Source organism: Phalangium opilio, unplaced genomic scaffold, assembly GCF_054372755.1.
Source record: "Phalangium opilio isolate 3A_F unplaced genomic scaffold, DU_Popi_V2 ptg000017l_1, whole genome shotgun sequence".
Lineage (NCBI taxonomy): Eukaryota > Metazoa > Arthropoda > Arachnida > Opiliones > Phalangiidae > Phalangium > Phalangium opilio.
Genome location: NW_028324151.1, coordinates 2,163,026 through 2,190,874, shown reverse-complemented (window position 1 = coordinate 2,190,874; position 27,849 = coordinate 2,163,026). Strand labels below are relative to the sequence as shown.

The 27,849-nt window shown below is 36.8% G+C and overlaps 4 protein-coding genes across 12 annotated transcripts in view; 2 read left to right on the top strand and 2 right to left on the bottom strand.

The window, feature by feature from the left end:
• Window positions 1-81: 81 nt before the first annotated feature.
• On the bottom strand, window positions 82-17,701 carry Camta (Calmodulin-binding transcription activator). Of its 7 annotated transcripts, none has more exons than XM_089866199.1 (21): window positions 17,463-17,701; window positions 14,089-14,207; window positions 13,886-13,986; window positions 13,616-13,819; window positions 13,459-13,542; window positions 13,175-13,322; window positions 13,038-13,084; window positions 12,440-12,846; window positions 11,919-12,354; window positions 11,385-11,846; window positions 10,831-11,089; window positions 10,654-10,766; window positions 9,765-10,037; window positions 8,807-9,467; window positions 8,447-8,482; window positions 8,064-8,382; window positions 7,679-8,006; window positions 5,386-5,657; window positions 5,171-5,245; window positions 4,190-4,217; window positions 82-4,037 (listed from the first exon to the last, which is right to left on the bottom strand). In XM_089866199.1, the coding sequence occupies exons 2-21, from the start codon at window positions 14,171-14,173 to the stop codon at window positions 3,945-3,947; spliced, it is 4,431 nt and encodes a 1,476-aa protein (XP_089722325.1). In that variant the 5' UTR covers window positions 14,174-14,207; window positions 17,463-17,701; the 3' UTR covers window positions 82-3,944. The 7 variants fall into 7 exon arrangements, with proteins under 7 accessions (XP_089722325.1, XP_089722327.1, XP_089722326.1 ...); XM_089866201.1 differs by having other exon boundaries at window positions 12,446-12,846; XM_089866200.1 differs by having other exon boundaries at window positions 13,181-13,322; window positions 17,463-17,700.
• Window positions 17,702-17,741: 40 nt separating this feature from the next.
• LOC149702402 (dnaJ homolog subfamily C member 11) lies at window positions 17,742-21,156 on the top strand. The gene is made up of 14 exons (XM_089866206.1): window positions 17,742-17,942; window positions 18,211-18,340; window positions 18,408-18,481; window positions 18,551-18,652; window positions 18,721-18,800; window positions 18,863-19,037; window positions 19,107-19,239; window positions 19,319-19,446; window positions 19,535-19,890; window positions 19,981-20,050; window positions 20,121-20,230; window positions 20,309-20,420; window positions 20,489-20,618; window positions 20,697-21,156. The coding sequence occupies exons 1-14, from the start codon at window positions 17,850-17,852 to the stop codon at window positions 20,711-20,713; spliced, it is 1,710 nt and encodes a 569-aa protein (XP_089722332.1). The 5' UTR covers window positions 17,742-17,849; the 3' UTR covers window positions 20,714-21,156.
• Window positions 21,027-22,288, bottom strand: LOC149702401 (uncharacterized protein C1orf50 homolog). Of its 2 annotated transcripts, XM_089866210.1 has the most exons (5): window positions 22,079-22,288; window positions 21,892-22,013; window positions 21,611-21,829; window positions 21,308-21,532; window positions 21,027-21,221 (listed from the first exon to the last, which is right to left on the bottom strand). In XM_089866210.1, the coding sequence occupies exons 1-5, from the start codon at window positions 22,119-22,121 to the stop codon at window positions 21,204-21,206; spliced, it is 627 nt and encodes a 208-aa protein (XP_089722336.1). In that variant the 5' UTR covers window positions 22,122-22,288; the 3' UTR covers window positions 21,027-21,203. The 2 variants fall into 2 exon arrangements, with proteins under 2 accessions (XP_089722336.1, XP_089722335.1); XM_089866209.1 differs by having other exon boundaries at window positions 21,027-21,532; window positions 22,079-22,281.
• Window positions 22,289-23,886: 1,598 nt separating this feature from the next.
• LOC149702399 (uncharacterized) overlaps window positions 23,887-27,849 on the top strand; it is a 180,920-nt gene continuing 176,957 nt past the window's right edge. The window contains exons 1-2 of one of the 2 annotated variants that reach the window (XM_089866198.1): window positions 23,887-24,203; window positions 24,392-24,709. The gene's annotated coding sequence lies outside the window, so the exon portion shown is untranslated. Of the gene's footprint in view, window positions 24,208-24,391; window positions 24,710-27,849 lie in introns of both variants that reach the window. The other variant, XM_089866197.1, reaches the window with a different exon arrangement.

Here is a 27,849-nt window from a genome sequence, read left to right as displayed (position 1 = left end):
ACCGGGTAAAATTAGGCGAATCTACGTCAGACCTCTGACGTCACACAGCGCGTGATTTTGTATAGCAAATTGGGGGGGGGGGCGAGAAATGGCTAAATTAATTAACAACACAATTAAATCGAGATTAAAATCATTTAAATTCCACGGGGTATATCGGTTTAAATCCTACTCTAATGCTCAGACTAAATATATTTGAAGAAGTAGATTTTTTAGCTCTTTAATTTCTTTCATCGTCCAAAGTTTCTGGTGAAATATTTTAGGGTTAAAATTCGTTTGAAATTTATATTTCATTATCATTTAATTAGTTAATTAATTAACTAGGGGTAGAATTAATTTCTTATGTTTTAATTTCGGTAATCTATTTATGTACATTCGTAGCACCACTACTTCAATTTGTTTTTTTTTTTTTACTGGTTTTAATGTACAATCAGCTTGAGTTTAATTATTTATTATTAATTAGATTTAATCTTGTCTTCTGCTAAAATTAAACCTACCTTTACCCTTACCGTTATTAGTTATTATTTATTTTTTTGGTTAATTTTTTTAAAATATTTCTGGATAAATTTCAAAGAGTTTGTAGGAAAAAATGTTAGTTACTTTGGCTTTGAAATATTTCATGTTTGTTTGTTTTAAATGGCAAAAAGCGAATATATTTTCGAAAGGTCATATATATAAGCGAGGGTCATCATTAAATATATCTTTATTTAAGCTTCTTTATTAGAATTTATATAGAAATAGCGTAAGTAGGCTTTACGGTAAAAGGTTTATTTATATCTGTTTAAAATGCTATTGGCTAAATTTGTTTGTTTGTTTTTATGTTTATTTGGGGGGAGGGAAGGAGGGGGGAGTATTTTAGATTAATTATTTTTAAGTATTTTAAGGAAAGAAATATAGGTTTTGTTTTTATTTAGAATTTGTTTCGAAAATACTTAATTTTTCATAAGATTAACAGCTCGGCATATAAGTAACATGTTAACGATAAGTCTGAGGCTTTTCATGGGTTTTAGCGTGAAGGGATGGGCAACTCTAAAACCTTCTATATTACTCCTTGGTTCTTAAAAAAGTTGATTAAACGAATGTACAATGCGTTACGTAGGAACGCGCCAAGAACTATATTTTGCAGTAGAAGCATTTCTTTTACCCGAAGTAGTGATTGGGCAATGTCACAGGACGCTGTCGTCTGCTTAAAGGTATTAACCGCAAAACGACCCGGCGGATAGATTAGCCATTCCCAGTGCGCTGTGATAACGCTACGAAGTCCACGCATGCCCAGTATAGTTCTATTTGATGGAAGATACGCTTGATACAGGCCCCGCCCCCACCGTAACTCATTGTACACCCATTTTAATATAAATTGGTTTCTAGGAAACTTTCTCGCTAAAATATTCGGCGTCACACTTACGTTTTCATATTACTTATAACCTAATATTGTTTTAGATATCTTTTGGTAATCTCCGAAGTTAAATCTTTTTCAATTTCACAACTTTTTCATTTAATTTCTTTTAACATTGCAGACCATTAAAATAAAGTTTTAGCGAAATAATTTTATTATTTTTTTAATAACGTTTTTATTTTTATTTCTTTTTTTGTGGCTTGTGGCAATTTTGGCAGTGTTTTTAATAACCTTTTTTATTTTTTTAATAACCTCTGAGGAAAAAGAAAAATAATTAACTTGAAAACAGAATAGCGCCTTAATTAGGAGACAAAAATACTGTTGTTGTAGTAGGAAAGTAATTCTTATACACAGCTAAGGATTTAAAATAAAAAGGTCTATAAATACAACAAGGGGTCATAAACTACAATTTCATAATAATAATTAATAATTGGGAAAAAAATAACCGGTTTTAGTAAACAACCAAAAACTTAACGTAAATATCTTGTAAATTACGTTGTTTTTAACAAAACAAAAAAATAACCACCACCGTTTAATTGCATCAAAAAAAAAGGGGGGGCAGTGAAATATAGCATTATTTAATTACAGAAAATTAATTTTGAATATTTAACTAATCTAATTAAGGTAATAATATACGTTTAAACGGACGCTTGAGTAGCATTGTATTTAATAATACGTCATTGTGGTGACACTAATTAAGAAAGTAGCTAATTACGCACGTCAAGGTGAAGGTGACGTCATGTTCTTCGATAATTTTTTTTTTTTTTTTTGAAAATCTAAGTTTTAAATTTTGTAATTAAAATAAGGCGATATTTCACAAAACCCATTAATATTAATTACTTCAAAGTAATTAATAACTTATCATAATTAATAATTAGGGAAAAACAATACTTGGGAAGTTCTCAACAAATAGAACTAAACAGAAAATTAAAAAAAAAAAAAACAATTTAGGGAACTATAATAATAATTAATAATATATTTATACTAAATAGTATTTGTTTTTGGCACTTAAAAACCAATATCCGTTTTTTATAACAATAAATGTTTTATATATATTTTCTCTATAATATACAGCCACACACCGGGTTGGTTTGTATCGCTTCATTAGCCATGGACCTAATTATAATAATAATCCGTACGTCATTAGCTAAGCCAATTATCAATAATTTTCGCCCTAAAGTTACTTTTAATATATATATTTTTTTAAATTTTGTAAATGGAGATTTAAATAACGTCTAGGGAATGAATGAAAGAGGGGGGGGGGTCATATTTTTCACGTCGTCGTGCTTCTCATAGTTTATAGTTTTTTTGAAAGAACAATCGTACCATAATAAATAAGTGAAGATAATTAATTAATTAATTATTAATTAAGGTAAAAAAATGAATAATTAGTTTTTTTTTTTGAGAATATGAACATGAGGAAGTTTGAGAAGAATATATATGTATATATATATATATTTTTGGAAGTATGAATTGACTAGCTCTAAAGAGATTTAAAGATGTATAGATGGTTTGTGAGGGAAAATTTTAATGAGAAAAATTAGTGCTTCTAATTAATTATGTTTTAATTATGTATGTATGTTTTTTTCTTAATTGTTTGTTTGTTTGTTTCAAACGTGAGTTTAATTAATTTACGTTACTTTAACGAACGCGACTGAGCAATAAGTGTTGTTGTTGTTGTTGTCGTTATGGGTATGTGTTTAATTAATTAATTAATTAATTAATAATTAAAATTTTTAGTGGCTAATGATTTTATATTTATATATTTATATTTATATATAGAAAGATACCCAGTATTTTTTAAAAACATAATAATACTTTCATACTAGAAAAAAGAAAAAAAAAAATACGCAATTCGTATCAATATCCCTGGCATTTGTTTGTTTGTTTGTTTGTTTGTTTGTCTTTGTTAAACTAAAGCCAAAATATGATGGCCTTTATTTATTTAATTATTATTTAAGTATGTTATGTTTTAATTCGAATTAACGTAGCGAACCTTATATAATATTCTGGAAGGTTTCGCGTTGTAACATTCTCTCTCTACTCCTCGTACGTACGTTCTCCAGTTGTTTATTTGTTTGTTTGTCAACAAGCTAAAGCCAAAATGGAGCAGAATAGGATAGGCGTGACAAATTCAAAGGTATAAATATACTTTAAAAAAATCCCATTCCTTTAAAAATTTACGTGAGGAAGTTGATTAAAGGGTGTTTATTTTAAAAAAGGTGGGAAGTTGTTTTTTAGGGGGATTTGTTTGTTTATTTGTTTGTTGTGGAAATACTTTATAAATAACTGGTTTTCGTTATTATTATCGTTATTTCGAAGTAATCAATCTACAAAGTAGACAATTTGTCTATTTCGAAGGATTCGTGACGTACTTACGTAGTTAGATATAACCAAGTCCCATTTTTATTATTAATTTATGGGAAGCCTAAATGGGTAGGGAATGGGCGCCCGATTCTTACCTCGGTTTTGTTTTTGTTAGTTTTTTGACCGATTTTAATGAATTAAAAACAAATTTGAAGAGGAGGGGGTTCACGTCCCGTCATATCTCTTAGAATGCGGCTCCTGGAATTTTGGCAGCTGGTCGACCATCTCGACTTGTGGCCTCTCGTTTTCGGCAGCTAAAGCACGCTCTTTCTGCAATCTGAAACGCAATCGTTACCCAATATTGTAATTAACGTTAATTAGCGTAATTTCGCTAATTTATAAAGTTCTACGTGATGATTTTTGGGGGCCAGGAGCTTAATTACGACATCAACTATAGTCAAGCTTATCTTTCAGTTGTTATAAACTCACCGCTTTTCCGTGTATATAATCCCATACACTTGAAAAGTTAGCAATAAAAGTTCAAGAGTAGAAAATTTTGGTTTAGGTGGTTAAGTTTGATAGTTATAGTATGGTTGTTGGGGTTAGAGAAAAGCGCGGGTCACGTGGTTGCCCTACTCCATGTGACCCGCGCTTTGCTCTAAAATATTTCAAACAAAAGTGCACCCAAGGAAGATACCGAAAAACGTACTCAAACCCAAGGAAGATACCGAAAAACGTACTCAAACCCAAGGAAAGTACCGAAAAACGTACTCAAACCCAAGGAAAGTACCGAAAAACGTACTCAAACCCAAGGAAAGTACCGAAAAACGTACTCAAACCCAAGGAAAGTACCGAAAAACGTACTCAAACCCAAGGAAAGTACCGAAAAACGTACTCAAACCCAAGGAAAGTACCGAAAAACGTACTCAAACCCAAGGAAGATACCGAAAAACGTACTCAAACCCAAGGAAGATACCGAAAAACGTACTCAAACCCAAGGAAGATACCGAAAAACGTACTCAAACCCAAGGAAGATACCGAAAAACGGACTCAAACCCGAGGAAGATACCGAAAAACGTACTCAAACCCGAGGAAGATACCGAAAAACGTACTCAAACCCAAGGGAAGATACCGAAAAACGTACTCAAACCCAAGGGAAGATACCGAAAAACGTACTCAAACCCAAGTAAAGTACCGAAAAACCTACTCAAACCCAAGTAAAGTAGTAGTACCGAAAAACCTACTCAAACCCAAGTAAAGTACCGAAAAACCTACTCAAACCCAAGTAAAGTACCGAAAAACGTACTCAAACCCAAGTAAAGTACCGAAAAACCTACTCAAACCCAAGTAAAGTAGTAGTACCGAAAAACCTACTCAAACCCAAATAAAGTAAAGAAAAACGTACTCAAACCCAAGGAAAGTACCGAAAAACGTAAGTACTTAAAATGAGATTAATGAAGTGAAACTTACTTATTTTTAGATTGCCTCATGAACTCCTGAATTTTTCTGGCCGCTTGATGTTGCCTGCGTTGAGAGTATGTTCTCCTAGTAAAGAAAAGAGGGTGGGGTGAAATGATATCTTTATCATCGGTGATCATCTAGTATATCAAGGTCAAGCTGCGGGATCGCGGGTTAGCTAGAATACCCCCCCCCCAACTAAATATAATTAGACGTTTGTAACTTACTTTAGATTGCAGGAATTTGGAGTTCCCTCCCTACTGGGTCTTTTATCCGTTTCAGAAAGACTTCGATAGAACGCCAAGGACGACGGTGTGACCGAACCGGAATTCTGTTTGCAATGGTTTCCACCACTGCACATTTGAGATTGGGACGAATTAATAAGAGCCGAGATATCACTTCCCTCTTGACACTTCTTGAAACGTTTGTGTTCGCAATAATTTCTGAACTGATTCTGAATTACTTGCGCCGCTTTAGTCATTTGCTTGTAATACATATACTGAAACAAGAGAAGAAACGTGGTAGGAAATTAGGCCTAAGAAAATAGATCAGTTGGACAATAGGCTCGAGAAAATAGATCAGTTGGACAATAGGCTTGAGAAAATAGATCAGTTGGACAATAGGCTTGAGAAAATACATCAGTAGGACAATAGGCTTGAGAAAATACATCAGTAGGACAATAGGCTTGAGAAAATACATCAGTAGGACAATAGGCTTGAGAAAATACATCAGTAGGACAATAGGCTTGAGAAAATACATCAGTTGGACAATAGGCTTGAGAAAATACATCAGTAGGACAATAGGCTTGAGAAAATAGATCAGTTGGACAATAGGCTTGAGAAAATACATCAGTTGGACAATAGGCTTGAGAAAATAGATCAGTAGGACAATAGGCTTGAGAAAATACATCAGTTGGACAATAGGCTTGAGAAAATAGATCAGTTGGACAATAGGCTTGAGAAAATAGATCAGTTGGACAATAGGCTTGAGAAAATAGATCAGTTGGACAATAGGCTTGAGAAAATAGATCAGTAGGACAATAGGCTTGAGAAAATACATCAGTTGGACAATAGGCTTGAGAAAATAGATCAGTTGGACAATAGGCTTGAGAAAATAGATCAGTTGGACAATAGGCTCGAGAAAATAGATCAGTTGGACAATAGGCTTGAGAAAATAGATCAGTTGGACAATAGGCTTGAGAAAATAGATCAGTTGGACAATAGGCTTGAGAAAATAGATCAGTTGGACAATAGGCTCGAGAAAATAGATCAGTTGGACAATAGGCTTGAGAAAATACATCAGTAGGACAATAGGCTTGAGAAAATACATCAGTAGGACAATAGGCTTGAGAAAATACATCAGTAGGACAATAGGCTTGAGAAAATACATCAGTTGGACAATAGGCTTGAGAAAATACATCAGTAGGACAATAGGCTTGAGAAAATAGATCAGTTGGACAATAGGCTTGAGAAAATACATCAGTTGGACAATAGGCTTGAGAAAATAGATCAGTAGGACAATAGGCTTGAGAAAATACATCAGTTGGACAATAGGCTTGAGAAAATAGATCAGTTGGACAATAGGCTTGAGAAAATAGATCAGTTGGACAATAGGCTTGAGAAAATAGATCAGTTGGACAATAGGCTTGAGAAAATAGATCAGTAGGACAATAGGCTTGAGAAAATACATCAGTTGGACAATAGGCTTGAGAAAATAGATCAGTTGGACAATAGGCTTGAGAAAATAGATCAGTTGGACAATAGGCTCGAGAAAATAGATCAGTTGGACAATAGGCTTGAGAAAATAGATCAGTTGGACAATAGGCTTGAGAAAATAGATCAGTTGGACAATAGGCTTGAGAAAATAGATCAGTTGGACAATAGGCTCGAGAAAATAGATCAGTTGGACAATAGGCTTGAGAAAATAGATCAGTTGGACAATAGGCTTGAGAAAATACATCAGTAGGACAATAGGCTTGAGAAAATACATCAGTAGGACAATAGGCTTGAGAAAATACATCAGTAGGACAATAGGCTTGAGAAAATACATCAGTAGGACAATAGGCTTGAGAAAATACATCAGTTGGACAATAGGCTTGAGAAAATACATCAGTAGGACAATAGGCTTGAGAAAATAGATCAGTTGGACAATAGGCTTGAGAAAATACATCAGTTGGACAATAGGCTTGAGAAAATAGATCAGTAGGACAATAGGCTTGAGAAAATACATCAGTTGGACAATAGGCTTGAGAAAATAGATCAGTTGGACAATAGGCTTGAGAAAATAGATCAGTTGGACAATAGGCTTGAGAAAATAGATCAGTTGGACAATAGGCTTGAGAAAATAGATCAGTAGGACAATAGGCTTGAGAAAATACATCAGTTGGACAATAGGCTTGAGAAAATAGATCAGTTGGACAATAGGCTTGAGAAAATAGATCAGTTGGACAATAGGCTTGAGAAAATAGATCAGTAGGACAATAGGCTTGAGAAAATAGATCAGTAGGACAATAGGCGTTACCTGTTTATAGCGTCGATAATAACTCTGTATCAATACAGCCGCGACTTTTTCCTTTTCCTGTTCTTCCTGTCGTTTCCTTCCTTTGTAAGAGCGGTAGGCTTTTTGTATAATTTTGGCCGCTTCGTACAATTCGCGTTGTTCCTTGTCGGAGAGTGTCAAGTTTGAGAAATCATTCTCCATAATCTTGCCAGAAGCTTGGAAAAATTCGCAAAAGTCCGCGGTTGTCGGAGGCGGCGATGGAGAGTCCAACGCGAAACTTCCGGGACTTTGCAAACACGACGATGACGCCGGACTCAGCGTTGACGTCGGAGTATTGTTCTCGCAGTACCTAGAGAAAGATCAGTGATAATGTAAAGGATCAGGAGGTTTTCAAACGATGACCAACCTGTAATTATGATCACTGAATTCGAAATTAAATTCATCTCCCAGCAAAGGAGGTGGTGGTTCGTCAACCGGACATATTTCCAAATCGGAAGTGTCTTGTAATAATGAGGAAGCGGATTTTCCGTCATCGGTGTGCATACTTGACAGTGACAAGCCATTCATCGACGCTTCGGAAGTGGCTTTAATTCGATCGGGCATGGCGGCGATGATTTGTTCCGCCAATGTTAATACCCTGCTTTCAGTTTCGCTATTGGTCCCGGTTAAGAGAGACAGGTCGCAGCTACCGTAGCTTTCGCGTCGACTTTGGAGGCTACTGTTGACTATAAAGATAATACTAATTCGTTTAAAATTAAGTTACACTTAAATTTAACCAAGTATCTGTACCATTTGCTAGATTCATCAAGGTTTGTTCAGCCGTTTCTAAAAGTGTTTTTGTTAATTAGAGATATTCAAGATAGGCCTAATTAGCCTTATTCCTGATCAGCGCCATCTACCCATAGCGGTGACTTTAAGAACTACTGTAAGCGGCAAGCCAATCAGATATCGCTAAAATCTGGTGACGTCATTTTTTGGTAAGACCCCCCACCGAGAGTGCCAGTCAGTGACGTCACCAGATTTTAGCGACATCTGATTGGCTTGCCGCTTACAGTAGTTCTCAAAGTCGCCGCTATGGGTAGGTGGCGCTGATCAGGAATAAGACCGCTAATTGAGTCCAAATTAAGATATATGAAAATAGTTAATTACCAGTTCCATCCGTATTAAACCTGTCCAACTTCAAATCAGATTCCCAGAAATCAGCGTGAGAATTTTTGGAAGAAGCTAACATGCAAAGATTGATATTGCTGTCCACCGAAGACCTTTTTGTTAATTGGGGTGGCAACATGTGACCGAATGACTTGCGTTGCAAACTGTTGGCCTTTCCCATCAAATTGCCACCAACGCTTTTGACGATATTGTTATTGTTTCGTGTGGTAGTAGTGGTGGTGGTGGTGGTAGTAGTGTTGATGATGTTTTCCGTCGAAACAACAACCGGATTGTTGTTGTTGTTGTTGTTATTTAGTGAAAGACCTTCGGAGGATGGCGGTAAGAATAAATTAATGGAAGCGTTATCGAAACTGTTTCCTCTGGTCAGATTCAAATCCATGTTGAATTTGGCGATGCCCTCCATCGTTTCATTTTCGGCAAAAATGTTCCCGGGCATGGAGATATCGTTATTTGTTTGTACTATCGCGGAGGATTGAGCTTGTTCCAGCCTTTCAATTTGGTCAGCCAAATCGACGAATCCATTGGTCCGAGCCGAATCTAACGGTCCGCAACCTTTGTCATTCGTTATTTGAAGGGCCATCTTATTCCACTGGTACAGAAGTAAAGCTACTTCTTTGTGACCTCGTGCGCATGCCCACATCTATTGCGGAAAATAGAAAGCGATTACGTTACCCCGGGTGCTGGTAGGACCATAGAGACTATAACCCCAAGGAGTGGAAGGAATGCCTCAACTTGTTGCCCCCATTAAACCGGTTTTTCCTGGTACAAGGCGACTTCCGCTAAGCAAAATTAAACGGGCCGGAAGCTCTCATGTACCAATTTAGGAGCAACATCATTATTTGCGCTTGTAGAGCGAGGGACCTGCAACTCCTTGGGATTTATAGTCTCTATGGTAGGACCTCCGAAGTGTATCGAGTTCTAGTGGCGATGTACTTACCAGAGGCGTGCAATGATTTCGATCCCTGTGCAAGGCGTCCACTTCGGATTCCAACGTCAACGAAGGATTTTCCGCCCTCCAATGCAGAAGAGTGCAAACCAATCTGCTGTAACCCAAAGCGGCCGCTAAATGGAGTAAAGTCAAATCGGCTCGAGATGACGTGCAATCCAAAGGATTGGAACTTCCCTGTTGAACCCAAATTCCTTTCATCAAATACCGGCATACAGAAACCATGCTGTTTTCGAAGGAACGTTGCTGATTTGCACCAAATCCCTTTAAAAGAACAAACCCAACCCAACAATAAGTAGTTAAAGTGTTAGTGACATAATTTTCGTCACCCACAAACTTAAAATGCTAAAAAAATCCTTGAAAAATCTAGTTTATTATGATATGTTTACTTTTGTATTTGGTTTCGTAGAAATTTGTAAAATTGCAATCAAAGTTTAGTGTTTGGAAAAGGCCTAGTTAAAATTTTGTTTCGCTTGATGACGTAGTAAGGAGAAACTTTCACTCTAGATGTCGCTCACGTGACGCCTGTTAGTGTCTCAGCCTAAGTGTTAAGCCTATTTTATTCAGATTCGCGCGGCATTAGTAGACTCGGGAGTCTCGGGCGCGCGCGTTTGGCTTTTCCGCGAGATGCCGTGAGTGACGTAGCAAGGAGAAAACCCGCCAAAAATCTTCGTCGCAAATTTGCTTTTGCCCCCCAAAATTTCAAGTTTTCAAAGTGTTTTTTCTGTGTTTTCCTTCATATTTAAATATTAATCAAGCACATTTTTGGAATCAGAAGAGTTTAAACTCTCAAAAAAGTAAGGTTTTCTTTAGATTTGAGATAATTTTTAAATCACGTCGCTATTCCTTTAAGTAAGACGTAAGAAACGTCATAAGTTACCTCTAGAGTCGGTCGTTCGTTTGTTTGAGTCATTCCCACATTCTGATTCATGAAACACACTCTGGCTTCCAAAACTTCTAATCGTTCCAAAACAGAGAATTTCAGAACACTCTCTGTATGAAACGAAGAAAGATCGGTCTCCTTTTAAAAGAAAAATGAAGTTAAATGGCGACATACCTTCGACGTTGAACCAGTCTTCGGTTTTAGGCGTGCTGATGGCCGGTCGATCTTTGTACTCGAAACTAACGGGATTTGATATGACAAAACCTTCGCAAGCTACTTGCAAAGTGACCAACCCGGATTCGTGAGCCGGGCAGTAACACCGTAAAACGCCAGTTTGCACTAGGGTTGTTGGTACGCTAACGCCGTCAAAGATGACGGTGTACGGAGACGATGACGAATACCAGGGCCCTGTTACTAAAACCTTTACTCCACCCTGAAATTTGGCGCCAATTAGCCTTATTCCTGATCAGCGCCACCTTCCCATAGCGGCGACTTTGAGAACTACTGTAAGCGGCAAGCCAATCAGATGTCGCTAAAATCTGGTGACGTCACTGACTGGCACTCTCGGGTCTTACCAAAAATGACGTCACCAGATTTTAGCGATATCTGATTGGCTTGCCGCTTACAGTAGTTCTCAAAGTCACCGCTATGGGTAGGTGGCGCTGATCAGGAATAAGGCTAATTTATTTAGCTCCGGAATTAGTTTAATTTAATCTTTATTTAATTACTTCGATGTATGACCAATCTGGAGAATAATCGGTGATATTAGCTGTTCCTTCGCGGTAATCCATGGCTGACTGTTGGTTATTGTTGTTATTATTGTTATTGTTTGATTGAAAACTTTTGAAAGAAACGGAAGAGCTTTGCGTCGAAGAGCCGCTGCTTGATAACCCTCCACCCGGTACGAAGTCAGAGTTCAAGTCCTCCAGACCAGGAATATCGGTTAACATATCGAAAGTGTCCAAGTTAAAAACTTCTTCATCGGGAGTCGAGATATCGTTATCGATAAAATCCATCGGGTTGATGTCAATGGGATGATCGGCTTCCGATTGGGAGGGTTCCATTTTAATGGCGACTGGATGCGTGAAGATCATTTTAGTGTTTGGCATTGTTGAAGCGGACTGATCGGTGACCATGTCGATGTTGTCATCGAAGAGGGAAATGTCTTTGTTCTTGGATGTTGACGAAACCTGCGAGTTCATCAGTCAGTCTAACGCCTAGCTTACCCGTGCACCCAACTCGTAATTTCAAATTTTACTGACTTCACTCAGATCAGCTGGTTCCTTTTGTATTCCCGTATTTTGATTCGTACCAGATATGACAGACGTGTTTAAAACTGACAAATCTGGGTCCTGAGATTCCGGCGTCGCGACGGGAGGTTTTAATACTTCGGTGGTGGTGCGGTTTTCAATTCGTCTGGCGCTGAATGAAATGGCGTTTCTAGTGGTGGCGCATTGAATGGTCGAGGCGTGCAAAGCCACCGGGTGTGGTTTACCACTGGCTCCCGGATCTTGACTGCCGCACAAGAGAGTGACGGGAGCCGAAGTGAGACCCATTCCCGCTCCAGCGGCCGCCGCGCTGTTTAGAATTAAAAGACCCCCGCCACCTTGTAAATGCGATAGATTGAGAATCAACGACGTTGTGGTTGTGGCTGTTGGCGTTGTACCATCGGCAACGCTTCCATCGTGGAGAATTTGCCTTTAAAATTGAAATTGCTTTCCAAGCTTAATTAATAAGTTCCGGGGGGATGTTATTCTCGGAGGAAATGAACTGTTCAACTCACGCTAACCTGCACGGCGTCGCTAACAAGACTCCCCCCGTCGGAGCCGTGTTTACAACCGTTGTGTTTGTCGCGCTTGCGGTCGTGGTTCCGTGAGACGTTTGATCCGCCTGATTGGCACTGCCAGTTTGGCTGATAGGTACGATTGATGGTCCAGTGGACACGACGGTGGCCATGGCCGTTCTGGATATGGTGGCGCTAACGGCCGCCGCCGAAGCAGCCGCGGCCGCGGCGGCCTGAGCTTTAGGTGAAATGATGCGGTGCAGAGTATGTGTACATTTTTTAGTCTCAGCGGAAGGCGTTGCTGATTTGGAGTTTGTGTCGCAAGAACACTCGTGAGTTCGGATTGCTGTTTTGGCACGCTGTTTTTCCATGAGCTGTTGAACGATCGCTTCCACAGTTTCCGCAGTCTTACATCATTCATTCATTTTCATTAAAATATTTGAAAACGCGCGATAAAGGACTCCTTTAGAGGTCAGCGATGTGGGGGGGGGGCACGACGCCTCTAAAGGACTCCTTTAAATCAGGCGCGAGCAACTGATAACTTTAATCGTCAGTGTACCAATTACTCGCTGATCGGAAAACAATTTAAATATCTTACAGATATTTCCAGTTCATTATTCAAATCAGGTTCATTTTCGCTATAAACTGCATTTTAAAAATTTTGTCAACGAAATTCGTGAAAATGTTTCGATCTAGAATACGTTTTTGAACACCTATAATAAAATGGGTTCTTACACATACACATTGGTTTTAGTTGAGACACCAGTTCGTCTTTCGTCCATTCCTTTTTATCGGCGCAGTAGCTAAGGCTCGGAGTTATGAGCAATTTGTTATCGTCACTATAGGGAACGTTGAGATAGTGGACGAGAACTATATCTGGATTCTTCAGACAGTACCCGAATAAACAATATCGTTTTATTAAAACATTTTAATCATTTTAATTCTTTCGACCACAAAATCAATCCACAAGTACTGGGATATTAAAAACCTATTTTTTTGGGAGTAAAACACAAACGTACGAGATCACGAACCTGGAGAAGCCAGTAACATCTGCGATGGAACGTTGGCAAGATTGCTGAGTGGACATAACAGCCATAAATGCACTAAAATTAACGTTTTAATTTAATTTATACTTATATTATTAAATCGCTAACTCTATAGGTCTTTCAAATTAACCTCTGTGCCTTGAACTTTTAATTTCATGTGATCTTCTCGCGTAGTTTTACCATCTTTACGTTTTTTCCAACAATAACCGTCCCGGCGATACCTGACCCTTTTACGACTGTACAATAACATTGAGCCACTCTTTGGCCGTATCTTAACTTCTTTCGACAACCAATCTTCATGTTTCTCGAAACTGATTAGAATGGCGGCAATTTCCTACGACGCAAATTCAAGTCGGTAAGTTTAATTACAACTTGAAAGATCGCGCCACCATGGACATACTTCATTAGTATTCCAACGGTGTCTTTGCGTAGGAAAATGCTCCGCTTTCAAAATGCTTTCTAAACTTTCTGGTAGGGTTGGTTGTCCGTCCTCAGTTTCAACTACGCCATTGCAATTTTTTAGTTATTTGTTAAGTCAATCGTGAGTGGGTTGTGTTTAGGGATAACGTATTGGGTATTTATAGTTAATAATAAACAATTAACCTTTATTAGACTTCATGGGTGTAGCTTTCACTCTAGAATTGGCTGGGGAACGGACAGTCTGCAAAGCGTAATCTCCAGAAGGCATGTCCCCATGGCATTGATGTTGAACTCAAAAAAACCTTAAGAAAACAGTCGTATTTATAACTTTAGATGGATCTTAACGATTATAATAGCTTTCAATAACCGGCAAAAGTAACGTATTTCAAATAAGTACGCCGCTGATACTAGAGTCACTTATGACTGGTCGCTATGGTCTTTATCAACAATTTCTACTGGTCTTTCACTAAATTGCGTCTAAGCAACGATAGATTTCCACTGAAACCGTTGTGAAGTGCTAAACCACACTGTCCACAGCTCTCTGACAATCTTAAACCCTTTTGTCATACATTACGTTATTGCGATATTTGAGATAACGCGATGAAGGAATAATTTTCTTTATTTATCTATCAAACCCCGTTCCGTTCTGTTTTGTTTTTTACTACTTCTTATCTTTTTTCTTTGGCATTTAAATAAAAAATGGGTTTTATCATTAAACAAACGTGAAGTGTTATAAAGATTTGACCGCAAAATGATTAGAAATAAATTATTAAAATTAAGTAGCCGATTATAATATTTAAATCATAGTTTTTAACGAAACTCACGAGAAAAAAGGCGCCGTAAATATGTATTGAAAAGCGCGCGAAATTTTCTTCGCGCCAAACTCAAAGAAAGAGCTTTCGTTTAGAACAATAGAAGTTTTCAGACACGTTTTAGGTCAATTTCTTATTATTCCATAGCAAGCTGATTAAAATATTATAAGGCATGAAAAATTAATTTTAAATGACATAGTTGTACTAAATTACGCTCGGACTAAAACCTACACACGTTACGCTTCTAATGCACACTCTTACGTTGTAATTATACAAAAAACTTAATCAATAAAGCTTCATTAGAGCAGACCACCAACACACACTCTTAATTGCGAAAACGAAGTGAAGCGCATTAACTAATTAAATTATACTATATGAATTCGTTACGCTGCCAGTCTGTTATTAGACGTATAATAACAACACGAGGAACTTGCTTATATCATGGAACCATAAGTTTATAAGATACGTCCCATAAGTATGACACTTCGTAATGCTAGAGATTAACTTACAGATTAGTAAGAATTGAAGTTCTACACTCGGTTTATTTTGCAGGACTTCCATCTAATTCCTATTGAGTCTGAACTTACTTAAGCCCTCAATAGCGCCTCACCAGGCGTCGCTTTACCTCGAATCTATGACCTACCTCCCTCACTTCATGACAAGCTCCAGTTTCTAAGTTACCAGTGACAAACTTATGGTGAACGCATCTTATGAACTTATGATAGTATAATATATTCCCTAAGCTCACTGTCGCAAAATACGTCTTTACCGGTCCTCTATGGAACTACAAAGTCCATGCAGTCTTGTTTTATATCGTGTTTAAAAAGGTCACACCATACAAATATGTAAAAAACTATTAAGCTGAGCTCTTTACTATAATAATAATGCAATTTCAAAAGGATGATCTTTTTAGCTACGTAATCATTTTTAAACGTGAGTAGTACTATATAACTTTAGATTCTTAGGTACGGGTTCTCTATAAAAAGAAATTGTGGAAATGGGTGTGTCGCGTTTCATGCCATTCAGAATGAAAATGAGTTTTTCGGGATAATTTTTTTTTTATTGTTCCTTCCTATTTTTACCTTTACTCGAAAGGGAAAAGGAAGGGTGGATCAGTTTGTCTTACAGAATACCAAAGCGGCACCAAGTACTTGTTTATTGTTGATCATTTTGTTAAATAATTCATTAGTTGCCACCTTGGAGCAATTAAGGAGAACTAGAGGCTGTTTAAGGAGTTTTTAAAGACATTTTGTTTCTACTCCTAAACGTTACTTCATTGAAAAATGCAAATGGAAAACGGCAATAGAAATTATTTCCAATTTTTGTAAACACAACATATTTAGTGTGACGGTGACGTCATTAGGTTATTAATGTCGCTGCGTTAGAGCATATTGATATTAAGTAGAAAACCTGCAAACCTTACGCGTTTTATCATAAGTTCATAAGATATGTTTTTCCATAAGTTTGTCAATGGTAACTTAGAAACTGGAGCTTGTAATTTTGAAGTGAATGAGGTAGGTCATAGATTCTGGGTAAAGCGACGCCTGGTGAGGCTGTCAAAGGCTTAGTAATGCAGACTAAATAGGACCTAGATGGATTGCAAAACCGCGTCGTTCTGAAACTACCTTTCCTCTAGCATTATGAAGTATAGCAAGTGTCATACTTATGGAACATATCTTATAAACTTATGGTTTGTTTTAGTGTAGGAAACCGGTATTCCAGGATAAAAATATTGCAATCTTTAAGCAAAAAAACCCGTTTTGCACTTAGTTCTATTGTGATACTTTTTGAAAGGGTTTATTTTAATTAAAAACTTCCTTAGCAGAGCTGTGTATCTAAGAAAATCATGCAAAAAAAAAGTGCATGCAATCAGCAAAAGTTAAAATAAATAAATGAACCATTTGTTGGAGTTAGATTCTGTCATTGACCTGCTTTTTTATTATTATTATTGGAAAAATATTAAGGCATATACTGTGTACTAGTACTATGTTGTTTATCATTTTATTTATTGCAAAAAAAAGGTGCATTTTCGTTTTCAAAACAAAAGCATTTAATTAATAGCAGTAATATGTAAAACACATTACATATAGCTCAAAATATAAATAAATAAATAAATACCAAAATAAAAAAATAACAAAAACAAAATAATTTTTTTATTAATAATTTTAATTAAATTAGGGTTAGGAAAAGCTTGGGTGTGCAAAAATAGCGTTAAATGTTTGTCAGGGGTCATGGAAATCCCAGAATAAATGAATTTTATTACACATTACACCATTGCCAAATTAGGTAAAGATTCAGACTCCCTGCCAAAAAAAAATATATCAAATTGTTTAGCCTGTTAAAATCCTTAATCTTAGTTAGTTTTTGGAAAGATGTATTTTGAAAGCCTTATTACACTATACTTATTACTTTTAAGTTACAATTCCGCTAATCTAATCTAATCCTAGTTTGACAGCTTATATGATGTGAAATAATCATGCACAGTTGAATTACTTTAAGTTATATATTTACTTACAGATAAAACCAAAATTAATATAATTTACGATAATTAGGGGACCGGGGAATGCGGTTAAATAGTTCAATTTGACCCTAATTTTTCCGATTTAAGGTATTTTGCGTTTTAAAGACCCCAGGGCACAGCCCAAAAGACTACTTTTTAGGGTCACTTGGCTTCTACAAGGCCCGGTTCAGGTTACAAGTACATTTAGAGGTGTAAAACTCCGAGAAAAACCATCAAAAACGTACCGAGAAAAACACCTTGAAAGATTACTTCAGTTTTCCGGTCCCACTTTAATAATTGACAGGATTTAGAGGAATGTTCAACTTAAATTTAACCTTTTATTCAGCCGAAATTAGTTACGCAAGCCCGTAAAAATACAAAATCCGCCATTGATCGGAGGAGGGGCCCAAATGTTTTGATTTTATGAAAAAGTTGCAATAGCAGATGGCACTGGAGAATTCCGGAAACCCAACTTAACAAAATAGTGGGGCAGCGAAACTTCCCCCATCATTCATCTTCGAGCGGTAGAGTGTAGAGTTGCCTTACATTTTCAAGTTAAGTTGTCGCTAAATTTAAAGGGACCTCCGGCTTCCCGGCTGATAAACAATTTCCCGCCAAACGTGGATTTAAAAATGGCGAACTCAAATCACGATGGCGACGTGGATTCCGATTTGGAACGAGATTTAAACGTCGATTATTATACATTTTTAAATGTATCGAAAAATGTAAGTCAATTAAATTTGTTTAGGGTTAATTTTAAATAATTAAATGGGGTAATTCCTTCTTAAACTGCACCGCGCTTATATAATGAAGCCAAGGCTTAGGGTATTTTTTTGGATGATTGACATGCTGCATGGCTTCCGATTTTTGAAACCATTGCAATGCAATGATTGCATCGCAATTTTTGCTGTCGATTATTTAATTAATTGTTGATCTAAAAATGTTAAATTAAATTAAATTAAATTAAACTCGCACGCGTAACGCTTATTCCAGGCGGCTCCAGAAGATATCGTCAATGCTTATAGAAGACTGAGCAAACTTTATCATCCCGATAAACATGTTGATCCAAAGAAGAAGAAAGACGCGGAATTATTGTTTTCCAAAACGAAACAAGCCTACGAAGGTATGTACCCATTATTATATTATTAATTGCGAAATTAACGAGGAATATTAAAACACGCGCGCTTTAGTTCTTAATGACCCTCATAGAAGAGCAATTTACGATACTTTGGGTGTGAAAGGTCTTGAGACTGAAGGTTGGGAGGTGTGTATTGTATTTCTAGGATTATACTCGCCTCTTTTGCCAATTAAATGTTAATTATATCGTAATTAGATTGTACAAAGGACTAAAACACCTCAAGAAATTAGAGAAGAATATGAAAGACTCGCTAGGGAAAGGGAAGAAAGGCGGTTGCAACAGAGAACAAACCCCAAAGTAAATTTAAAATTCTGTAACTGTTAATTGTTCAATAGGAATTATTACAATAATTATACAACTTAAAGGGAACTATCACTGTTGAAATTGACGCCACTGAACTGTTTGAAACCTACAATGAAGATTTTGAAGATAATGAAAAAGAAAGGTAATTAATTTCTTATCTTAAAGTTAAACCTTCAATTAATAATGTGGGGTTTGGGTGTTCAGTTTAATTCCCAACATTGAAGTCAGCAGCATGTCCATCTCTCAATCCGTGGACGCTCCTTTAACAATCAGTAACACTGCCACGTTAAGTGGAACTTTATCTACCCAAAATGGAACGGGAAATGGAGCTATCACAACTTCGTTACGTCACATTCATTCAGCTAAAATGTGGACAGAGGTCAGTTAAACTTATAATTAAAATACCTTAAGTTATAATTAAGGGTATGGTTTTAAATTAATTAATTAGTACGAAGTTCAAGCTGGAAGTGGTCTTGTTTTGGCAGCCAAATGTTTCAGATCTATTTCAAATCGATGTTTTGGGACAGTTAGGGGCGTTTTTTACGTAACTCCTTTAGGAATCAGACCAGGTTTCAGAGCTGGTAATTAACTTGATCTTTTGTTAATTAATTAATTATTATTATTATTACCATTTTAATTATTTTTAATATTAATTAATAGTTTTGGGAAGACAATTAGATCGTTACACTATGGGCTACTTATCTTGGAAAACGGGAACTACCTCTTCATCAATGACTACAACCGTAGTTTGGGATAGTAGTAAAGGTTACATGTCTTTTAGCCTACAAGTTAGTTAATTAGTTTAATTTAATTTAATTAATATTAACATTAGAGTTTAATTTAAGAAGTTAATTAATTTTGGTTAAACTTTTTCAGATTGGAATCCCCAGTTCTTACCTGAGCTTCAGTTATTCTTACAATTTAGGGGAAGAAGGAGCGAAAGTGAAAGGTTCCGTTAGATTGGGAACGTTGGGAACTTTTTTGGAATACGGTTGTGAGAAGAAGATATCGGAGCACAGCGTTTTAGGCGCTTCGGTTATGCTGGGAGTTCCATCCGGAGTTACGCTCAAAATTAAATTAACTAGAGCTAGTCAAAATTATGTTTTTCCAATTATGTTGGCACAAGAACTACTTCCTAACGCGGTCTTTTATGGCACTCTCATGCCTCTTATTGGATGGTACTCCCTTAAAGTTTTAGTCATTAATCCTTACCAAGAGAAGCAGAAACGAAAGTACGTTGTTGGTGGTAACAAAGTATACGAGGTGTTCGTAGTATACGATGTTTTCGTTCGTTAATCATTTATTAATTAATTAATTTGCAGAGAAAATGAAAAGGCCAGGGAAGCAAATGCATCAAGATTAGCGGAACAACGAAGAGAAGCTGAAGCTGCTGTTAGTAAAATGTTGATTTAAGTGTTTAGTTGTTTAATTAATTTAATTTAATTTAATTCTTGACCTCCAGGTATCATTAATGACTGAAACTTACACAAGAATCGTTTCTCAAGAACGAGACAGAGGTGGATTAATCATTATAGAAGCTTTATATGGCAGCTTGGAATCAATTGAGCAAAGGTTTATTAATTAATTACTTTTAATTTAACATAATTTTAATTTCTTCCGTGTTAATGATTGAACTCTAAACCATTTTAGAAGCGAAGGAGAAGAGGAAGAGAGTAACTCCAAATCAACAGTGGTCGATGTGAAAATTCCATTGCAATGTCTGGTTAAAGATTCTCAACTTGTTTTACCAGACGCCGCTAAAGTAATTAATAATTAATTAATTAATAAATAAATTATATAAAGTGTTAATAAAGTAATTTTACATTTTAGAGCAATCTACCAGGATTCTATGATCCTTGTTTAGGCGAAGATAAGCATCTTTTAGTCAAGTATCTCTTTAGAAACTTAAATCACGATGTAACCATAAAAGATAACGAACCTTTAAAAATTCCAAATGAAAGTAAGTTTTTTAATTTTTAAAAAAGGTCTTAAATTAACTTTTGAATATTTTAATATTACTTTCTTTCCTTCGTTTTAGATCATACTAGAAGGTGATATTAATTATGATTAGATTTATTATTATTAATTAGAGCTTAACTTTATCATCAACTATTAGCAATTAAATGAATTTTTAGATGAAAAAAAAAAAAAAAATAGACTAGTCTTAAGAGAAATTTCAAATTTTCTGGACTTATATATATATCGCATAATTTTTGAGACGCGGATTAAATTAATTAGGCCTAATTAATGCACAGTTTTCAAGCTTATCATTATTAAAGGATGTATTAATTGAGATTGAATTTTTGCCAAAAAACAACAAAAAGAATCAAATCTTAATTTGTTAAGAAGGAAAAACGGTAACGGAAAATGACGGATAAAGCCTGCAAACTTTGTGCCTTTTTAATAAAACGTTTATTATTATGCGAATCAATGACAAATGCATTTCATTTTCATTTTCATCAAAATATCATTTAAATTAAATAAAAATTTAAACAAAAGTGCGTCATTTCATTCCATTCATTAAATTCTCGTTTATCCATTTATTTCAATGTTCCATTTCAAGGTCAATTCTCGTTTATTCATTTATTTCAATGTTCCATTTCAAGGTCAATTCTCGGTTATTCATTTATTTCAATGTTCCATTTCAAGGTCATTTGAAAATTTGGGATATTTTTCTTCTCCTATATTTATATTTATTTGAACTTTATCAGTTATGGCCGCTTTGTTTCTCGTTTCACCGGGAGATGCCAATATTCGTTCGATTATTTCCATTTCTTTACTACGTTGAGCTATGGATTCAATTGGAGTCCATGACATGTCGTGTTCTAGTTTAAATCCACCCAAGAACTCATGAGGACACGTTGAACCCCATTCCTAAATATATTGGCATACAATTATTATTATCGGAAGGTTTTTCAAAGACGAATACAACTTTAGCAATAATTTTTGTACATTTGGAGAGAGTAGCGAGAAGTAGCGTTGGGTGTTAGGTCTTCTATAAAGATAGTAAATTGTTCCAGGGACTTTCCTAAAGTTACAAGCAACGTGATGTAAATCGGCATTGAATCTGGCTTCAGTTAAAACTTTCTGAGCTTGTTCCTGCAAAAATCTAACTTGTTCCGCTATAACTGAAAGTTTGCTGCAAGCGTTGGCCTTGACGAATTCGTCAGCCTAGAAATGTAATTATTGGTACCCTGATTAATTTGTTATTGTTACATTATCTTTTAAGTCACTGTTTGAATCTGTTTCGCCATCTCGACCAAGTCCATTTGATTTGTACGAGATATAGTCGCGCATTCTACCGTTTGAACTCCACCGGGAGTACGGTTTGTTTCGACCAAATTAACCGCGACGACTGTAATAAGGGAGAAAAATAATTGTTTATTATATAATAGTCGATGAGTAGAAGTATTTCATTGCCTTGACGTGGTCGTTTTGCTTCTGGGCTTTCCAAACTGGTCATTTTTAATTATTTTATAACTAGTCGGCAGTCTAGATTGAGTACTAATTAAATATTTAACGTAAAACGTGTGAAATTAAATGCAATCACAATTTCACACTCGTGTTATTTTATTAGTATTGAATGAAATACATTTATAAGTGACATCTAGCAGTTAAAGCGTATCTCTCTATTTAATTATCTTTGTAATTATTTGTGTATGCCTACTTAAAAAAATAATATTAGGCCTACATGAGTTTTTGAAGCTTTGGTAGTTTCAAATTATTAAACTAATTTGCGAAATAAAGTGTTTTATTGATTTGTAATTAATGATGGCGTTATATAAGTTACATTTATGCCTTTAGTTTGTTTGATAAGCGTTTTATCTTAAGGAGAAAACAAGAAATAATTTAAATAATTATTAATGTTGTTTTGAAGTCAAAGACAAAGGCCTAAACATTCAAAATTCGTGAGATGGAGAAATTGCGCCACTCAGTGGTCAGTGCTAATATAGACCGAGTAAAGAAGAACCTCCCCAATAATAATTTATCACTTTTAAGCCGAAAAAGGTTTCCTTTTTGGTGGTTAGCGTGAATTAGTTTTTAATTATACCTAATTTATGCTTGAGAAACTACTTATGCTTTTGTGAAGGGTTTGTTTTTAAATTTTTCTATTAATTTTGTATGCTAGTTTCTATTTTCATGACTCGGTGTATGTTGACTCTGTTAAAAAAAAAAAGACCGTTTAGTTGGCGCTTCTTTCCTTTCCCGCTTTCGGCGTGAGGCAGCCGCATTTACCACGTGCTTAATTTGTAATTAATTAATTAATTTTATAACTACTTGACTGTTTTGCGTGTAAATATTTAACTGAAATTTGTATTGTAGTTAAGATATTAACTCAACGATATTTAACCGAAACGTAAGTCCAAGTGAAATTATTTATGTTGAGCCTTAGGTTGGAGTCGGCCCGTCATGACTCATGGGTGACCTTGGTGACCTGTCTATTCTTGCCAAATGAATTACTTTTTCTTCTCTTTTTGTTTTCAATTTGGAACTAGGCTTTCTCGCTCCGTTATTTTACTATTCCCTTTAATATCATACAGCTACCTACTAATTTTGTACTCACTAATCATAATTCTCGACGATGGTGCGCCTCTATTTCATTTCCCCCTGTATATCTTATAATAATTACACCGATATATCTTTGATTTCCGTCACGACATGTCCAGTTCATCTCGAAACCTTTAAATTCGCCCTGATATCCAACTGAAATTCGAGTGTTCTCTGGTTATATAGTCTCTATAGTCTGCGCGCGGTACCCATTTTGATTACGGTATAGGAAAAAGAAGCTTACTAAAACGGAAGAAAAAGCCATTTGGCTCTTTCATTAACTTCTTCCTTCTCTTCTTCCTCCGACAAACCCCGCCAAAAGCAGCAGCCTCCCTCCACCCTTATTGCGCTCCTTACTTTTGGGTTTTGGCCGCCTTTAAACCGTCGCTTTGTTTCCGGAGGTGCCCTGACCATAGGGGTCAAAATGAGGCTCGTAGGCGATGTGCCCTTTTTTCCGGTTAATCACCGAAGACTCTTATAGAACTCCGGATAAGGATACCCACCCTGCGCTAGTCCTTAGTTTTTTTACTCTTCTGGCTTTTTAGCTTCATTCAATGACGATGTATAGTTACTGTAATTGAGGTTCTTGATGTGTAGCTAGGCACCTATGGAGGAGAGATAGCGAATTTACTTTTAGTTTAATGTAATTATTATTCTTATGTTTAGCAAAATCAAGGAATTTATTTTAATTTCAGGTGGTTTTTTTTTGGACTGAATGACGTCATGATGGACATTTCTTGGAAGGGTCACGTTTGACCATCAACGAGGGATCAAGATTTGGGCGGTCTAGTGCACAACCGAGCTGCACGGAAGATCGCGGGAACCAAACCGTACTATTCTAAACATCTAAAATGACGTCACTATGGTTCCCGAACGCGTTTGTTTTTCGCGGTATTTTTTTATCGGGTTGCGTGAACTTTGACTTTTGTGGTGCGGTTACATTTGAACTTGACGCCAGTTACCTTTAGCCTTAGAGTTCATCGGGATGCCGAAAATAGTGGGTGAGTACATAATTTGGCGCGCGAATATAAGCAAACGTTAAGGTCAGAGCGCCGCGTCCCATAGTCCCTTTCCCAGCTGTCAGGTCAGCGCCATGCGTCCCATAGTCCCTCACCCTAATCAGCAAGGCCAATTGTAGCTAGTGAGCAGTGCCAAAATGTTGCGTGCGCATTAACAAACTTTCAGGTCAAAGCGTAGCGTCCCATAGACCCTTTCCCTATAACGCGCACATCTGGAAGTCACGTGATCATGTCACCTTGAAACACGATCCTACCTGGAGGAAGGTGGGCAACCTACAAACTGTCTATCGTGAACTTTCTATTGAACCTCAAAATACTTCAATCGGTTTCCCGAACTGTTAAAAAATAGACACTTAGAGTCGCGTCGCGTGTTAGTTTTTAAAATCAAGTTTATCTTCGTGAACTTTTCACGTCATAGTTTAGAATCGCATTTTCGTGTTTGTGACATTTTGTCACCATCGTTGGATTCGATCGTCGTTAAAATGTAAGTACCCGTTTTATTATAATGTGTTTTTGTCGTTCGCATTGTTACGTCCCTGTGCTTTTTGCGTTATTTGGTTATAAGTGACGTCAGACATCGAAGCCCCGCCTATGATAAATGTAGTGTCGATTGTACAGTGAAAACTATGGGAAATATTTGAAAAAGACATGGAAAACGTAGGGAAACATTTGGGGAAAAAACCTGAAAAACTCAGGGAAATCGGGTTTCCATGAACCCCTGCTAAGGGTGTAGTAGTTTTAGAAGGACTGTCCCGTCTTGTTTTCCTCTCGGTTGACCAAGAGGATAAGGGAGGGTGACTTTTGTCAGAGTGCTGGAGATAAAAGAGAGGCCGAATTTCGGTTGCCAGGGAAACTCAGGTGTCAACAAAGGGCCCAGCGTTTTTGGGTGGGTCCGCGCCCCAATCTCTGTCGCGCGCTCTTTCTGGCTTCTTTATCTTCTATTATAGTGATTGTTATTTTGACCGAGAGCTCGCCTGCCAGGGTGTTAAGAAAACAACGGCATTTCTCACCCTGCTCTTTCATTCCAGATTGGGTGGGTTCGGGTCCCATTCGGATTTCAATTCCACCGAAATGACACTTTTTTGTTTTCACACCATGTTAATGCTTATTTTGAAAGGGAAGAACCAGAGTTACCACACTCTAAAGTATACTGTAGGTTTTAAATTAGAATGATAAACGGCCTGGAAGATATTACCATTTGTATAACCCATTACCTCACCATAAACGTTACATCTCCTTTAGATGGGAACAAAACTCGTGGCGTTGTCTTTCCCAGATGTTTGTGTAGAGCCCCCTCTCGCGTGTAAATCCTCCTTGCATTCCCGCCTTCTATTGGAACAATATTATTTTTATGACGGTATATACGTACGCGTATAGAGACTACAAAGATTAGATAGATGATATTTGCTTGTAATATCACCTTCCCTAAACTTCGGCTAAAGGTATCATTAGAGGGGAACCACTAATAACGGCTTTGGGTCTCGTATGTCCGTCCCTCGAATCAAAACGGCTCGCTCATCGTTCTATCGAATTATCTTTTATAATTCTATACCATCTTCGATCGAATATTTTGATCGATATTTATTCGGCTTTGTCCCTTCGATTTCAACGTTTACACGCTGCAGTATTGGTTGGCGAAAAAGATTGTGATTAATGTTATGGAATTTTTTTTAGCCCCGTATTTAACTGACCCTATTTTTATTGACGTTTATTTTTTGCTATTGTTATCAAAAATAGAGGCTTCACCTTAATTAAATGTATGGAGTGTAGAAAGTTTATTTGGAATTATTTCGTTGGTCATTTCTTTAAGTGTATATGGTCAATAATCACTGTCCAGTACGCTTAAACCTTCGTCTAGCCAAGTAAGACCGCGAAATGACGCGATATCCTTTTGCAAAAACTCGCAAAATGGCCCAAAGGTTTAAAGATACGTCCAATCTTTTGATCAGGCTAGAAAAGCGCGGTCTTTGACTGTGAGGACCAATTATTGGTTTGCGAATTCCTTTTTGCGTCTTTTCACTGCATCTGAAGAGTCGTTCTGAAATTGTCAGTGAAAACTTTTCCGTCCTTTTTATTCTGTCCGACTCCGACAAGGACCCTGATGGCGTTTTTGCATGATGTTAGGAACTACGCTAATGAGGGAGCTAGCCCCACTCGGTTCTTTTGGGGGGAGGAGGGACTCGGCAGGGCCCAAGGGCATTTTGTATTCCAACCAAAAAGCTTAGGGACCATCATTATCTTTGAGTTTCTTTCCCCCTCCATGTCCCTTCTTTCCCCCCTTTTTTCGTTAAAGGGATTGTGAACTTAAAATATAACAAATAACTCTTAAAGTTCGCTTGTTTCCATACACGAGCGTTTCACGGAACCTGTCATTCGCCCATAATGTGGTAATTATAACGATTAGCGAGGCCCAACTGGAATGCGAGTATATCAATTCGGAAATTATGCGTGGAGAAACAGGAATGTTAGTTCATCCTACCTTTAGATTAAATCCTCGAACCTCTAATGAAATTGGCCTCATTAAAAACTCAACTTATCTGCATTTGACGTACGGCAAATAAGTAAAGCTATATAGAACTTAAGGATTTTAAGATTTAAGTTTTTTCTTCGACGAGGTGCATTGCATTTCAAGTACGTCAGATGATGGTTATAGAGATATATTTAAATGAGATTAATAATGTAAATCGTTCGAAGATAGATCACCTGACTCTCTTATTTAAAGGTCCCAATCTATGTTTTTTTCTGGGATATTTAGGAATTAACTAGTTAGTTTAAAATGATTCCTTCACTCGGCTCTAATAGTTTATATTAGAAATATAGGCCTACAGTATCCTATGGTTTAATTAGTCCTATGCTATCCTATAAGACCTATTTTTTGTCCTATAAAATCCTATAAAACACAAACTAACGTCCTATTTTTCCTATTTTTTTTGAGTTGGCTTCCCGTTTTCTCTTCGATGTGAGAAGAACAGTCTTTTCTCTCTTCTTCTTCTCAGCCTCTTTAGTGACAACATAAGTTTATAAAATATGTTCCATAAGTATGACACTATCTATACTTTGTAATGCTACTGAGAGACTTACAGTTCGAGATAACTAGTTCGAGGGAGAACGACGGAAGCGAGAATTGAAGTCCTACACTCGGTGGTTAATTAATTTTGCAGGACTTACATCTAGGTCCTATTTAGTCTGCATTACTAAGCCCAAATTTGACAGCGCCTCACCAGGCGTCCCTCGCTTTACCCTGAATCTATGACCTACTTCAATCACTTCATGACAAGCTCCAGTTTCTAAGTTACCAGTGACAAACTTATGGATGGAACATATCTTATGAAGTGTCAAGGATGACGTTTCCCTGGCTCCCATTAACAAAGGGAGAAGCTATAAGCGTGACCGCGAAGCCACCCATCAGGGGATGGGATGGGATGGAGTGGGAATCTTTTAAAAGCTTCTAGAAGTAGTAGGCCTAGAGACCCGCAGGGGGATGGGGAGTTTGACGGTGAAACCAATAAACAGGGGTTGGCTCTCTCGGAAAAAGTGGTTTGTCATATCACCCTTGTCATCCTGCGCGGAAATCGTCACTTTAACTTTAGATCCTTAATGAAAGTCGCCCACCACCGTTAAGTA